We start from the raw sequence: 16700 nt of genomic DNA on the forward strand, positions 1-16700 counted from the left end.
AGTGTTTGGTTGTGTGTGTGTGTGTGTGTGTGTGTGAGTGTGTGTCTGTGTCCGTGGTAAACTTTAACATTGCCATTTTCTCTGCAAATACTTTGTCAGTTGACACCAAATTTGGTGTAAAAAAAGAAAAAAAAAAGAAAAAAAAAGAGGAAAAATTCAGTTCTTTCCAGTCATCCCTCAGGGATGGGCACACATTTTTTTTTTTTTTTTTTTTTAAAGAAGCCAAATTATATGCAAACTGAATTTACTGTTATATATATATATATATATATATATTTTTTTTTTTTTTTAAATTCTCTAAACTTGGCACTTTGATCTGATATTCTGACACAGCATCAGGAGCAGTCATTTTTATCATTTTTTGCTCAAACAGGAACTTCTTTTGCTAAGCATGGAAGTTATATTTCTAGTGCATGTCTGGTGCAGATAGCAAAAAAGGGAAATTAATCTGTAATTAATGCTAGGGGGGTTTATTTGCTTTAAACTGATCTTTCTCATCTTAAACATTACATTTTGAAATTATACTCAATACATAAAAAGCTTGTGTGTTTTATTCTCGGTGTACAGGGCTTTCACTATGTTCATTCGCCCAAGTGGTCTTTTTCGGAAAATACTAAAATGAATACTACGAGTGGACTTTATAGATTTATTGGCTGATCCCTGAAGGTCATGGGCAAAAATCAACTGCATACGCTTATTTATACATATTCAAAGCGTGTGCTCATATTCCTCGCGAATACGAAGGATGCCATTTTGTTTCAAGTTGTTGACCTGCCTGTTCATTCCTATATCCAATCGACAATACACGACAACATGTGATGGAAAGTTGGAGAAGGAGAATGATAAATATTTATTCAGAGAAAGATTTGTGAACGCCTCATCACTTAATGGATTATGCCCCAAACTGCCATAAAAATATCAACAAAATCAGTTGGAATTCACAGTTAAAAATAATAAACCATGAGAGTTAGTACCCTTGATGAAACGTAAAAATTTCCAGTCTTGACTTTTCTCAAAATAAAGTCCTTTTCACTTCATATGATGTTTAGAAGTACTCGTACTTGACTCTACATAATATTAATTTAACAAAATACTCAATTTTCATATCAACTTTAAAACTATAAAACTAGAATGAACATAAAAGAGAAATTGAATTGACCGTGTCGAACATTCCCAGCGAGCGTAACTAAACTTGTACATCTATCTAGATCCAGAGAAAACAACTAAATGTTGCAGTGTGATTGCGGCGATAGCCACGTCTCCTTTACCGTGGACTTAAAAGGAATTTTTAATTGCACTTAAAGATTTTTTGAATGCCCAAGATACACCAGAATAATATGATTTAAACAGCATTCTCACTGCGAATACTGCAATCGATTCATCGCCCTTAAACAATCATGTTTAAATATTAAATTTTTGAATGTCAGTTAAGGAGCCAGGATAGTGTATTGGGTAAGACAGTTTCTTCTCACCCGAATACCCGGGGTTCGAATCTGCCTTCAGGACTTTTTTTTCTTTTCTTTTTTGTTTAAACTGAAGCTTTATAATAACAAATACAGAACACATTTTAATGATTAGTTGTTTTGTTTTGTTTTTAAGTGTATCACAAGTGAGTCTTGAAGGCCTTGCCTCTCTTGTTTTCATATAATGTTATCAAAAGCTATCATTTATCAAGATTTATTTTTAACATTTGCTGTCTTCTAAGTCTACAGTCTCTCCTGAACCTGAAAATATCTTAAATGTTTATTCAGATGCAATAGTTCTTGAGTTTGTCATTTTAGTAACGCTAGCATCAAAACTGCAGGATTGGACATGCAGAAAATAAGCATTTTCCTTAGAATTTATGACACTGGCATTCAGCCAATAACATTAACAGCCATCTAAAAAAAATATGAGGTCTTCTGCGTACTATACTGATCAAAATGAAGGGTTTTGACTATGAGAATGCATTAGTGGCAATTGCACACGGGTCCTAAAATGCCATTTTGTGAGATTGGCTAAATTCGCATTCTTTTTTAAAATTCAAAACTCTATATCTCAAAAACTGTTTGAGATATTGCTTTGAAATGTGACCCTCCATCACGAAATGAGTCGCTTTGTCCCTGACCAACTTCGCCGCTAGCGGCGATGTTAGGCAGGTGGGGGTCATGTTGTTGATTTTCAGATTTTGGCTTCATAGTAAACTTTAGGCTTTCTTTTATCTCATATTGAAGTATCTAGGCATAATTGTGTCTTCTTTTGCCTTAAAAGTGTGCTTAAAATACCTAACCCATCATTCTGATCGCCTATGACTTCGCAAAATCGATCAACTTTGACAAGCTTTTCCTCCCTTATCTCTTGGAATCGACCAGTCAAATCATACATCGTTTTAAAGGTCAAGTCGGTATCTTCCCATCTATGTTCTTCTCATTGGCTAAGTTTTAAACTACGAGCCAATAGTCACTTTCAAAATAAGGACACACTACATAAACAATGCGTCACTATGAAGGAAAACCCCCTCTGTTATTGGCGGAGAGAGACCACGTGACGAAACCAGCCATTCAGCACGCTAACTTTAATAAACATGGTCGCAGTGAACGGAAGCACAGACTTGGGCATTTCCTGACAAGATACACTTGCGTTGCAAACATTTTGCCATTAAGTGAAGAAGACGACATTTGTGAGTTTCTAACCCAGTACTTCATTGATGAAACTGACCATTCCAACTAGGCTGATGGTCATGAAATTGATCTCAGTGAATACGAAGGTGACGCTGATTTCGAAAGCAGACGACGCAGGATTGTCGTTCAGCTTTCAGCAACAATAATATCAATTTTGATGTAGATGACGAATCAACATTTGCACTAGATACAGAAAGGATGGAAACCTTCGCCTGTAATTGCTGAAATCACATATGCCAGGTGTCATCAGTGGTGTGACTGACATGGAAACGAGTGAGACTGACTTGCTGCACTCAAGTGAGAGAACAGTGTTTCTCACAGCTCACACCAGGAAATGCAAGCAAAGTGACTGGGGGACTGCATATAGCTCAAGTGTCTGAAGGTAAGCATTCAGATTTTACACACACTGACAAATATTGAAATGTAATGATGGTATAACCAATAATCAATTGCTGATAATTTATATTTAGCAATGATTGACTCAAGACTGATTTATTGTCTGTACATTGGTACAGAAATTCACTGTTTGACATGTGGAATAAAAATGATTAAAATAATAAAGTGAATCTGAGGAAATTAACAGAGTGTAAATTAAAAGAAAATCACACACACACACACACCAGTACAATGTGTGACACAATGTGTTTACATGTCACACACACACACACACACACACTGTGTATCACACACACAATGTGTCACACACACACACACACACACACACAAACACACACACACACGGTCCCTTCACAGTTTACCCATTACATGTAACTGAGCATGGGTACAAGGGCATGACATTATGAACAGTTTTCAGTTTCAAAGAATTTGCTTCAATGGATATTTTATGTATATGTTTGTCAGGTTGGTGTGTGTGTGTGTGTGTGTGTGTGTGTGTGTGTGTGTGTGTGTGTGTGTGTGTGTGGTGTTGTTGTTTTGAGGTGAATAAATGTAGTTGTGTCAACAGTAAATACTATCAGTATTACTAATAGTTCAACTTTTTTTTCAGCCCTGAAAGATATGATGGTACTTTATATTTCCCGACAAGATACACTTGCGTTGCAAACATTTTGCCATTAAGTGAAGAAGACGACATTTTTGAATTTCTAACCCAGTACTTCATTGATGGAACTGACCATTCCAACTAGGCTGATGGTCATGAAATTGATCTCAGTGAATACGAAGGCGACGCTGATTTCGAAAGCAGACGACGCAGGATTGTCGTTCAGCTTTCAGCAACAATAATATCAATTTTGATGTATAATATCAATGTATATGCCTGCCTGTTCACCAATGAATAATTCTAAGATCACTGCTGGCAAGTCATGTCATCAGAAGGAAAGGCAACACCACCACATTAACTACACTGTCAACAAAAGAATTATCTGCTGGTGAACTCCCATCTATGAGTGAGTGATTTTGTGGCCAACTGTTAATGTACTATGATTTATAGTATAAATTTACCATGAAGTCTGCAAACTTATTTTCTTTTTACAAACTTTGTATAGATGTACATGTATGGAATTGTAAAGTTTTGCATAGACATTTACATAAATGATATCAGTGTGCAGGTCTTTGACATGACACTATGCATAAAGTAACTTAATGCATTGCAGCATGTCATGCACATGCACACTGATATGCACACTGATACTCAGTGATACAGCATTAATAATCACTATTTCATACTTTTATTATCAGTAAACTGCTTTATCTGATTATATTATGAAATAAATAAATGTATAAGTGTATTCTTTTTTATTTTCTGATAAAATAGATGGAACCAGAAGTAAAGCATTTTGTAAAGTCCTATGTAAAGAATGAAAGTTGTGATGTAGATGTACAAAACTGAAATTACTGTTTGATATTTAATCTAACATTATTAGCATTAATTAATGAATAAACATGAATTTGTACCTTTTTTATGAGCAGTTTTGTTGTATGGATCTATTTTTGTTATTTTGTTGTGCTTGTTGCATGGATTATAGTAATATCACAAGCACAGTAAGTCAGTGAGCACATTGAATCATAACAATTACATAATTCGGCATCATGATTTCGCATTTTTTTCCCTTTAATCTGGCATAAATTTTAGTACACATTCTATACAATGCAAATGTTTCATAGCAACTGGACCACGAACAATACCACAACAAAACTAATCTTAAAACTGGTATGTTTCTAGTCATGTTGAGCTGATTAAAAAAGTATACTTTCCCCTCAGTCGCAATTCTTTCCAAAAAAATAAGAAAATTCTTATTTGAATAAAATCAAATGCACTCAATATTTTTCTTTCACACTTTGAGTAATTGTGGATATTGCCACTAAGTATGTGTGTGCCAAATTTCATGAACACATCTTGCTTAGAAGTATGTGGTTGCTATGAACATGTTCCAAAACTTTTCGGGCTTTGATTTCTCAGTTCCTTACTTTCGCGACTTTAGAACTTCAAATCACAATAACTTTTCACAGAATCATCCAATTTACAAACGTTTTTTGTTTGCTGTAAAGCTCATTTATTGCAGATTTATGATATGCCAATAACTAAAAATCGACCTCTGGTGCAAAGCGACTCATTCCGTGGTGGAGGGTCACAAATATGGTGTGGCTTCTTACTTTATTGCACTCATTCATTCATGAGGCTTCTGCTATGAACTTGAAAATTTGGCCAGACCTACCTAGTAACAGACATACAAACCAAAACATGCCAGCAGGCAATTCACATGTCCTAGGCATAAAGAAAAGAACACAAAAAATGTATGCAGAAGTCAAATTACGTCACTCCTCCCCCTCTCCTCCCTCTCTTGCAATGCTCGCTGCATGTCTTCAGTCAGTCATAGCAACTTGCTCAAAAACACTGTCTGACTGGATAGACAGATTGAATTACCATCAAATGGGCTGTCGGTTTCATCACTGTCATTGTCATTCACCTTCATGTTCAAACCATCAAGCAAGGGAGGTCATTCTCCATCGCTATATCTATCCATAATCATAAGCACAGATTTCAAAATTGTGTTAATCTGCTGACTGGGACCACTTCCTTTACTGGGGGACTTCAATGCTAGAGTTGGCTCTGACTACATCTCCTGGGATGGAGTGATTGGAAAGCATGGTGTGGGCCACTGCAACCCAAATGGATTGCTTTTGCTTCAGACCTGTGCAGAGCACGAACTGCTGATAACCAACACAGTTTTCTGCCTCCCTACCCGTAACAGGACGTCATGGATGCACCCTCGCTCAAAGCATTGGCATCTCATCGATTATGTCATCGTCAGGAAAAGGGATAGGCAAGATGTACGTGTAACAAAGACCATGTGTGGCGCCGAGTGTTGGACAGACCATCGCCTTGTAGTCTCGAAGCTGAATATTCGAATCCAGCCCAAGAGACGCCCCCAAGGCCAGAAGGCTCCAAAACGGCTCAACATCGTTAAGCTGAAAAACATCACCATCAAACAGTCCTTTGTGGAGCTGCTGGAAGATCGTCTGGAATCCGCCTCTCTTGACAACCAGAATGTGGAGTCTGACTGGAGGACCCTGCGTGAGCTGATCTATAGTACAGCTTCAGAGACCCTGGGACCCATGTCCAGAAAGCACAAAGACTGGTTTGATGAAAACTGTGATGAAATCAAGCAGCTTCTGGATGAGAAACGCCGTCTGCATCAAGCCTACCTGAGCAACCCAAAGTCCACATCAAAAAAGGATGTGTACGATGCCATCCACAGGACTGTTCAGCAAAAGTTACGCCAGATGCAGGATAAGTGGTTGAGTGACAAAGCTGATGAGATCCAGGGATATGCTGACAGGCACAATATGAAGAGGTTCTATGATGCCTTAAAAGAAGTCTACGGCCCCACATCCTCAGGATCATCCCCCCTCCTCAGTGCAGATGGGAATACCTTGATCACCGAGAAGGAGAAAATTCTCGAACGCTGGGCTGAGCACTTCAACAGTGTCTTAAATCGCCCTTCCTCCATAAATGATGAAGCCATAGACCGTCTCCCACAAGTCCCCATCAACGAAGCACTGGACGATCCGCCAACACTTCTTGAGACCCAGAAAGCAATCCGTCTGCTATCCAGTGGCAAAGCACCTGGCTCAGACTCCATACCAGCAGAGGTCTACAAGGATGGAGGCACTGTGCTGACTGAGAAGCTCCATCAGCTGTACTCACTCATGTGGAAAGAAGAGACGATCCCCCAGGATTTCAAAGATGCATCTATCATTCACTTGTACAAGCGAAAGGGGAACCGGCAAGCCTGTGATAACCATCGGGGCATTTCCTTGCTCTCCATCGCAGGCAAGATACTTGCCAGGATCCTACTAAACCGCCTCACAGCACACCTTGACCAAGGTCATTTGCCTGAGAGCCAATGTGGATTCCGGAAAGAGCGCGGAACCACCGACATGGTGTTTGCTGCAAGGCAGCTGCAAGAGAAATGTCAGGAGCAAAATGCTGATCTGTTCTCCACCTATGTCGACCTCACTAAGGCCTTCGACACCGTGAGTAGAGAGGGACTGTGGAAGATCATGGCCAAGTACGGATGCCCTCGGAAATTTATTTCCTTGGTCAGCCAATTCCATGAAGGCATGCAGGCTCGAGTCCAGGACAAAGGCGAAACATCTGCTCCTTTTGCTGTCACAAATGGTGTCAAGCAAGGCTGCGTCCTGGCTCCAACGCTGTTCAGCCTCATGTTCTCTGCAATGCTTACTGATGCCTTCAGAGATGGCGATGTTGGAATCGGCCTAAAGTACCGAACAGATGGTAAGTTGTTTAACCTCAGAAGGCTTCAAGCAAAAACGAAGGTCATGACAGACATCATCAGAGACTTTTTGTTTGCTGATGATTGTGCCCTCAACGCTGGATCTGAAGCTGACATGCAACTCAGCGTCGACAAGTTTGCCACTGCCAGCAGGAACTTCAGCCTTACCATCAGCACGAGGAAAACTGAAGTTCTCCATCAGCCAGCCCCAGGGAAACCCTACGTTGAGCCCAACATCACAGTCAACGGTCAGAGACTCAGTGCGGTGGAGCGGTTCACATACCTTGGCAGCACACTGTCACGAAATGCGACCATCGACGATGAAGTGAACGTCAGGATTGCAAGAGCAAGTGCAACTTTTGGTAGACTTAGTGCAAATGTCTGGAACAGAAGAGGCATTAGTCTTGAGACCAAGCTAAAGGTCTACAGAGCAGTAGTTCTCCCCACACTACTGTACGCCTGCGAAACTTGGACAGTGTACCAACGACATGCCAAGAAGCTGAACCACTTCCACACAACATGCCTCAGGAAGCTACTGAACATCAAGTGGCAAGACAAGACCCCAGACACAGAGGTGCTCGCAAAAGCCACCCTTCCCAGCATCTTCACCATCCTGATGCAGTCCCAGCTTCGCTGGGCTGGACACGTGGCACGCATGCCAGACCATCGGCTGCCCAAAAGGCTCTTCTATGGCGAGCTGCAACAAGGGAAGAGATCACACGGAGGTCAGAAGAAGCGCTTCAGAGATACTCTGAAAGTCTGTCTGAAAGCGTTTGATATCAACCCTGACTCCTGGGAGGAATCTGCAGTGGACCGTGACAAATGGCGTGCTACTGTGCACAAAGGCGCCAAGTTGTGCGAGGCCAACAGGACTGCTGCAGCTGTTCAGAAGAGGCAGGCCAGAAAGTCACGGGCAAACAAGCTCCCTGACAATGGTATGCCGGTCTTTGTCTGCCCCAACTGTCAGCGAACATTTCGTGCGCAGATTGGACTATTCAGCCATCTGCGCATTCACAGATAGATTCATGAGCATATTCCCCCCCACCCCACCACCACCCTCCCCCCATCCCCCAGCTGGATGACAACGATGGTCATCATCGATCTCGATGGACACACACCATCTATCCATAATCATAAGCACAGATTTCAAAATTGTGTTAATCTGCTGACTGGGACCACTTCCTTTACTGGACAAAATTTTCAACACCTTTTTTTTTTGCAAATGATGCAACCCTCTTTCCATGCACATTCCACGTGGCCCAGTTAGCAAATCATTATAGAGTAGAGAAGGGTCTTTCACCTGATGAATGCTCATTCAGATAGTATTTTCATAATCCAGACACATCAAACTAGTCATTCATGTGCTTTGAACCAAACTCCAATGACGGAAAAATGGTAACATATGTAGGACATCAACAGACGTCTTATATGCACTATGGCAACACTTTTTTTAAGACGTCAGCTGACGTATTATATGCACTGATCCGGTTAATATGCAAGACAGGAGATCAGTAATAAAAGTAATAATTACCTAGACAACCTTGAAGTGAAAAGTGTAGTTATGTACAGCTGGGAGGAAAAGAGATTTTATATTTGCTAAAAGAAAGTGAATTTGCCCCCATTATAAATAGTACCTCAACCATCAGGAAATTGCTCTGCTAGAAATGTCCTCTTCTCTACCACTTTCTTTGTTTGTGTCCCTTTCCATTTCTTTTTTTTTTTTCTCTCTCTCCCCCTTTCTTATTTTCTGCCTTGCTGGTCCATTCACCTGTGTTTTCCACAATGTCTTGAATATCTTAAAAAAAGCAACAACAACAACAAAAACAACAGCAACAATATCACTGACCAAACTCTATAACTGGACATTCTTACTATGATGATGACAAGGATACTGATAAAGCACCTATCCTCAGTCAGAGACCAAACTGTAAGCGCTGTACAAACATGGAGTCATTTGCACAACAGGCTGCCTTCCTGGTTAGAGCCGACTGACAGTTGCCACTGGGTGCTCATCATTTGTTTCCTGTATCATTCAATTAGGTTTAAGTTATGCACACACACGCACAGTAGCACAGACTTGTAACATTTAACATGCATGACTGTTTTGTTTCTTTACCTTGACATGCTAACAGCCATACTGTTTTCAAGGGGGTGCATGATGGGTATGCTCTTGTTTCCATAACCCACCGAACACTGACATGAATTACAGGATCTTTAACATGCGTACTTGATCGTTTGCGTGCATATATACACAAAGGGGGTTCAGGCAAGTAAAAGGTCTGCACATATATTGACCTGGGCGATCAGAAAAATCTCCACCCTTAACTCACAAGATGCGACAGGGATAAAACTTGGGGAAACTCAGGTGGGAATCCAGCGCTCTTACCATAAGACGATAGGTCAAATGCCAGCCAGAGGGTGTGGAAGTGGGCGTGGCAGTTGGAGGCCAGTGTACTCACATTTCAATTCATATTGCAGGAAATAGACAACCACCAATGCTCCAAGATCTTCATAAAACACATGGTTGAACGTGCAATGGACGTGAAACACGTGCTTTTTCTTTTAAACGCTTTTTGTCACTGTATCAGACGGTTGACTTGTTTGAAGAGGAGGCAAGCTGGATGCACAGCAGACACTTCAATCCGCCCATGTGCAACTTGGAGGGAGTGAATGTCATCAAAGAACTTCACCCTCTAACTCGGGAAAGCTCATAGCTGTCAAAAAGCTTGCCTGATCAGTTTCTGAAAACATGATTGACTTTTTATGTTGGCTGTACCCAAGCTTGTCACTGCTGGGACAGTTATTCACTTAGATGCCTACTCGAGGTGTGATATGCTTTCATAGACTTGTAGCCAATTTTAATTTCTTCTAGAGATATGCTATTTCCAGCTGTATTTTGTTTGTTTTCTTTATGGATGCCATTCGGTGGAGGTGGAAACAAACTTTTTGTTGCACAAAAATTATTATCTTCACTTGCCTGAACAGTTATCTACAATCAAACAGATTGGGGAAAAAAAGCTCAGATTCAGAATCTACATTTATTTTTCTTAAAAAAAACATTTACTTTCTTCCTGCATCTCCCTTAGTTTTTGTACTAGATCTTTTTTTAATCTAGAATTTTTTAATCTATTACCCCCAATTCCTCAAAATTTCCTGGCATGGGGAGAGCACTTTTTTATATACAAAATTATCTGGCACTCAACTGGTTAAGACTTTTTGTTGCACATCAAGCATATATTCAACCAATGAGCTGATATTTACCGGGTGACAAAAATTAAACTAACCTTTCTTATTTCTTTTTTTCTTTTTTTGTCTTAAGAAAATAAAAATTCAGTGTTTTTGCTGTAGTTTCTATTTCAACAACATCCACCACAGCCGATGTAAACATTTCCAAGAAAGCAATAATTTGCTATGGTGCAGCATACTTACATACTTAAGAGTGGAAAGATGTAAGACTTAAAGCTAGAAATCCACCACTATCCTAACTCCAGCTGCGGTCATACCATCATCGTTATCAGGGGGTGGGGCCTCACGGTCGTTTTCTGGGTCATTGTCATGGTCTGAGTGTTCTGACTGGCGGTCCTCATGATCAGAGTGGTCCTCATCCACCTGCATTACCTCCCCTCCTTCACCCTGAAACATTCACAATGATTTCATTGTCAAAACAAAAAAGCAAAGAAGACAGGACCACTTGGAAATTCAAGATAAAATTAATAAGCTCTTTCAAATTGTATTTTCTTACAAAAGTCTTTACTCACTTCAAATGAAGCCTTATAACTTCTTTCAGTCAAACAAATTTTCTGCTCTTTTTTCACCATTTTTGTCAATTTGGCTTTGAACATACACATCAACCGTCCACAATGAACACCGACTGGTCAACATGCAAGGCTCAGCCCACAAGGAAACTCGGAAAGTGAGGTGGGGCCCTTTCAAGGTTATGCCAACTAAATTTTCACCGTCCTCTACCCAGTACGTTCCTACTGAATGTTAGATCCCTACACAACAAAACTGACGAACTTACATGTAACATACAGACGAGGTCAGACTTTATTAAGAGTGCACTGTGTTTTGTTTCACTGAAATATGGCTTAACCCAGACATCCCTGACAAAGCCATTGAACCACCAAGCTTCACTGTGCACAGAGCTGACTGTACTGCTGACTCAGGCAAGTGGAGGGGCGGCTGTGTGTGTTTCCTCGTGAACACATTCTGGTGTTCCGATGTCAAAGTGCTATCACGTGCCTACTTCCCCAACGTGGAATTTCTTACCATCCAGTGCCAACTGTTATACCTTCCATGCAAAATTTCTTCATCCCACAGCGAACCTCTCCACCACACAGACGAAATTAGCAAGTGCGAGAACAGTTGGCCCCGACTCCATCATTGTTGTTTGTGATTTTAACAAAGCCAGTCTCAAAAAAGAACTGTTGAAGCTGTACCAACACATGGACTGCCCAACATGTGGTGACAAGACCCTCAACCACTGCTACACCTCCATCAAGACAGCCTAACACACAATCCGCCATGTGCCTTTGGGACAGTCTGATCACAGCATGATATATCTGGCGCTGGTATACAAACAAAAACTAAAAGCTGAAAAACCAGTTGTTAAAACTGTAAAACAATGGTCAGTCCCTGCCTTAGAGACATTGCAGGACTGTTTCGAATGTACAGACCAGAGTATTTTTAAAGACCCTGCAGGGAACTTAGAATAAATATGCTGACACAGTGTGTGATTACATTTCTTTCTGTGAAAGTTTGTGCATTCCAACAAAAAATATCAAAATATTTTCAAATGACAAAATTTGGTTATTGGGACTGTTTGGCAAAAACTAAAGGAAAAGAACTTTTCGTGAAACTGATAATAGAATAGTCCACACTAAGGCAAAAAGAAGTGTTGAAAAATACATTAAGAAGGCAATGTTTTTATATAGGAAACAATTAGAAGAAAATTCATCTGTAAACAACTCCAGGAATGTGTGGACAGGACTGCATAACATCACTGATTACAAAATGACCCACCAGACAGTTGAAATCACTGACAGAACTCTTCCAGACAAACTCAACACATTCTACTCCAGGTTTGACAAGCCACTGTCTTCTGGTTGCACCCAAAATCACCCCTACTCCCCCTTTCATAATCCAAGAGGCACCGAAGAAACTTTGGAATTAGAAAAGAAATCATGGTTGATTTCTACAGAACAGTCATTGAAAGTGTGTTAACCTTCGCTATTACTGAGAACTGGAATATATGTACTTTGGAACTGGAATATATGTACTCTGAAAACTTCAGACATTGATCAGTTACCAACACCAAAGAGAAACTGTCAACAGGATTTAATGCAATCAACCTCGCCACAGTCCAACAAGTCCTTTCTGCAACAGTCTTCTACATTCCGCCAAAGGAGGGCAATCTGGTATCATAATCAAAATGTATTTCAGGATAATCATGAAGATCTATGGAGTGACTTCTATCTATCAATAACAATTCACAAAGCTCCAAACTTCTTTTTTTTTTAATGGTGGGAGGTAATGATAAAAACAAGCAAGCAACAAAATATGGAGGATACAAAGACATGATGCCTAGCATCTTTAGACATCTTTAGGCATTAGTAACCTCTCCCCAGCATAAATCCCAAACATCTAATATCAAGTATCACCATCCCCCTCATTATCTCAACTCTGCTCTCATCTCCTCCTCTTCACTCCATACCTCATTTGCTGCCCCCTCCCCATCATCATCATCCTGATGGGTCGGGGCCTGGGGATGAGGGTGAGGGGGACTGCGGGGCAGGAGGGCGATGTTGTCACGACTGCTGTCTGCCGAGGCAGGGCGGGGAGGGAGGGGGTCGATGGCAAACACCTCTTCGCTCCCCTGAAAACAGGCAAAACGCAGGGGATCAAAACAGTCATGAAATCACAAAACAGAGATTGGCTCAAAAACTGATGTTGGCATTCAAAGCATATTTTACATTTCTCTTCACCTGATTTCTAGTTTTTCAACTCCATATCTCACAAACGCAACTGCAAGTTGAACATCTAGTTCTTGATTTGTTCATTAAAAAAAAAAAAAGGTAATCACTACACTGACACATGATGGTAGACTAAAGCCATATGTATGTTGCTCACACAGAACAGTAAATATGTTTCTCATAAATTACATTAAGTAAATGAAATGAAATGAAATTATGGTGCTTAGAGCCTCGCCGACCACTAAGGCCATCTCAAGGCTATCGCCGCATCAATAACTACTACAAGGATAAAAAAACAACCAATTAAAACGAGTCACCACTTCAAACTTTCCACTCCAAAGTTAAAAAAAACTTCCATAGTTTAAAACCTTCAAATCTGGTTAAAAAGGTTCACTTCTTTTAAGAAGTCCATCAGCGCCCACGGAGGGACATCACGAAACAAAGTCTTCAAAGAAACCGCTGTGTAATGTCTGCGTCTAACGTCATGCAGATCCCAACAATCAAGGAGCACGTGTTTCACGGTGAGAGGCTCGTCACAGGGAATGCATCGAGGGGCCTCTTCCCCCTTCAACAAGTAAGAATGAGTAAAAAAAGTGTGCCCCGCGCGCAGTCTGCACAGCACAGACTCCTCCTTTCTGTTCTTCACCGCCGAAGGTCCGGACGGATCTGGAAGAGCTTGTTGTCCGTCTGGGTGTTCCACTCCTCTTGCCATAGATCCTTAACGTAGGTGTTCACCTTCCGCTTCATGTCTGTATATGGCACAAAGGATCTGGACAATTCTTTCTTTACAGCGTTCCTGGCCAGCAGGTCCGCCCTTTCGTTACCACGAATGCCAACATGTCCGGGAACCCAGGCCAACACAACCTCGTATCCTTTCTTCGTTGCGAGAGTAAAAGTTTCATAAAATTCCAGCAGTTTGGGATGAGTGATATTCCTGCAGGCGATCGCCTCCAGGGCTGACAAGGAGTCGGAAAAGATCATGAATCTCTTCTGTTTCGAAGAGAGAACCATTTTTAACCCCAGAACCAGTGCGGTCAGTTCCGCGGTGTACACCGAGCTGTCAGACAGGATGTGTTCCGTTGAGGGCCGGTCAGGAAAGGCGGGACAGAACGCAGATGCGGCGACTCCGTCCTCTGACTTGGAACCGTCAGTGAAGATGCTTTGAAAAGTGGGGAATTTGTGGCACAGTTCCGAAAAGTAGGTTCTGTAGGCCAGAGAACTGGTGGTGTCCTTACGGTACGAGGCCAGATCGAATCGGACCTCAGGTGTTGTAAAGGTCCACGGAGGGCTGTCAGGGAACTTAGAGAAATCCGAGATGCCACCGACATCCAGATCGGCCTTTTCTAAGTGCGGCTGAATGCGGAGTCCGAGAGAAGGTATGCAGTTTGGGTTGTCTGTAAATTTCTTATCGAAAGGGTTGTTGAATACAGCGTCGTAAGCAGGGCTTGTAGGTTCCGAGAACAATTTCAGATAATAGTTCAGGGTCAGCTTCAGTCTGCGGTTGGAAAGAGGCGGTTCCCCCGCCTCTGCGTACAGGCTGTGCACAGGGGTGGTGCGGAAAGCACCTAAGCTGAGACGGAGCCCTTGGTGGTGTACAGGGTCCAACAGTTTCAGATAGGACGGTCTGGCCGAGCCGTATACCACACTTCCATAATCCAGTTTGGACCGAACCAGGGCTCTGTAGAGGTGCAAGAGAGTTCTCTTATCAGCACCCCAGTTCGTGTGTGCCACAACTCGGATGATGTTAAGGGCTTTTTGGCAAGATATTTTCAGCTGTTTAATGTGGCTGAGGAAGTTCAGCTTCTGATCGAAGACGACCCCTAGAAATCTGGCTTCCTTGACTGCCAGGATGGTGGATGTTCCCAGACGGATTTCAGGGTCCGGATAGAACTGGCGAAAATTATGAAAATGGATGCATTTAGTTTTGGAGGACGAAAACGTGAAGCCATTCTCCTCTGCCCAACACTGGATTTTGTTGACGCAGAGCTGAAGCCGTCGCTGGATGCTGGCGTACGTGCTGCCGGTTGCATATAAGGCAAAATCATCCACGAACAGCGAGCTGTCCGATCCTTTCTGAACGGATTGAACGATGTCATTAATTTTGATGCTGAAAAGAGCCGGCGACAGGATGCTCCCTTGCGGGACACCCAGCTCCTGCTCGTGAATGTCGGACAGGGTGGTGCCGACTCTCACCTGAAATTGTCTGTCTTGTAAAAAATTGTGGATGAACTGAGGCAGGTGTCCTCGGAAGCCGAGCTTGTGCAAGTCAGAGAGAATACCAAACTTCCACGTGGTATCGTAAGCTTTCTCCAGGTCAAAAAATATGGCCACCACATGTTGTTTGTTGACGAAAGCATTTCTTATCGTGGTTTCCAGACGAACCAGATGGTCAACGGTAGAGCGATGCTTGCGGAAACTGCACTGTTCCTTCGCCAGAAGGCCGTCGGTCTCTAGTTTCCACATCAGTCTACCGTTGACCATCTTCTCCATCAGTTTGCAGACGCAGCTGGTCAGTGCAATTGGGCGGTAGTTGGAGGGGTTCGAGGGGTCTTTTCCCGGTTTCGGCAGCGGGATTATGAGGGCTTTCCGCCAGGAGGGTGGAAAGAAGCCTGTGACCCAGATGTGGTTATAAACTTTAAGCAGGGTGTCCAGACAGGTTTGGGGAAGGTGCTTTAGGAGTTTATAATGGACTTCGTCCATTCCTGGACAGGAATCCGTACAGGTCTGAAGGGCAGATTTAAGTTCGTTCATTGTGAAAGGAAGGTTGTAATTCTCTGTGTTGTCGGAAAAGAAGTTACATGGTGTTTTTTCTGACAGGTTTTTGGTTTTAAGAAAGCGAGCAGATTTGTTAGCAGATCTCGAGTTCTGTTCTATTGTGGAGGCAAGCAAATTGGCAACTGCTTTCTTCTCTGTGACCAGAGCGTCTGAAAGTTTAAGATGGTGGAAGGTCGGGCATGCGTTTTTGCCCTTAATTCTTTTTAAAACCCTCCACACTTTCTTCTTGGGTGTGTTGGAGGTTAAGGAAGAGCAGAAATCTCTCCAAGACTTCCTCTGGCTCTTTTTAAAAACATACCTGGCTTTCGCCCTCAGCTGTTGATGGGTTCGAACGCTATCGGACTCCGGTCTCCGAAAGACGCGTCGCTGCGCTCTCTTCCGAGACTTGCGGGCCTCCCGACATTCCGCGTTGAACCAGGGCGTTCTAGGGACCCTGAGGCTTGGAGGTAGACGATGGGACTGCTGCTTTGGCGCAATCTAAAACGATCCGAGTCAGAGCGTCAGCAGGGTCCTTGCTTTTCAATACTGTTTCTTCC

General features: G+C 42.2%; 1 protein-coding gene across 2 annotated transcripts in view; it reads right to left on the reverse strand.

The window, feature by feature from the left end:
* LOC143277157 (E3 ubiquitin-protein ligase UBR5-like) overlaps positions 1 to 13312 on the reverse strand; it is a 152915-nt gene extending 139603 nt beyond the window's left edge. The window contains exons 1-2 of one of the 2 annotated variants that reach the window (XM_076581914.1): positions 13131 to 13312; positions 10921 to 11050 (exon numbers count right to left, since the gene is read on the reverse strand). In XM_076581914.1, the coding sequence (XP_076438029.1) occupies positions 10921 to 11032 (112 nt within the window). In that variant the 5' untranslated portion in view covers positions 11033 to 11050; positions 13131 to 13312. The remainder of the gene's footprint in view (positions 1 to 10920; positions 11051 to 13130) is intronic. The other variant, XM_076581915.1, reaches the window with a different exon arrangement.
* Between the last annotated feature and the right edge of the window lie 3388 nt (positions 13313 to 16700).

The sequence above is a fragment of the Babylonia areolata genome, chromosome 33 (assembly GCF_041734735.1).
Source record: "Babylonia areolata isolate BAREFJ2019XMU chromosome 33, ASM4173473v1, whole genome shotgun sequence".
In the NCBI taxonomy this organism is placed as follows: Eukaryota; Metazoa; Mollusca; class Gastropoda; order Neogastropoda; family Buccinidae; genus Babylonia; species Babylonia areolata.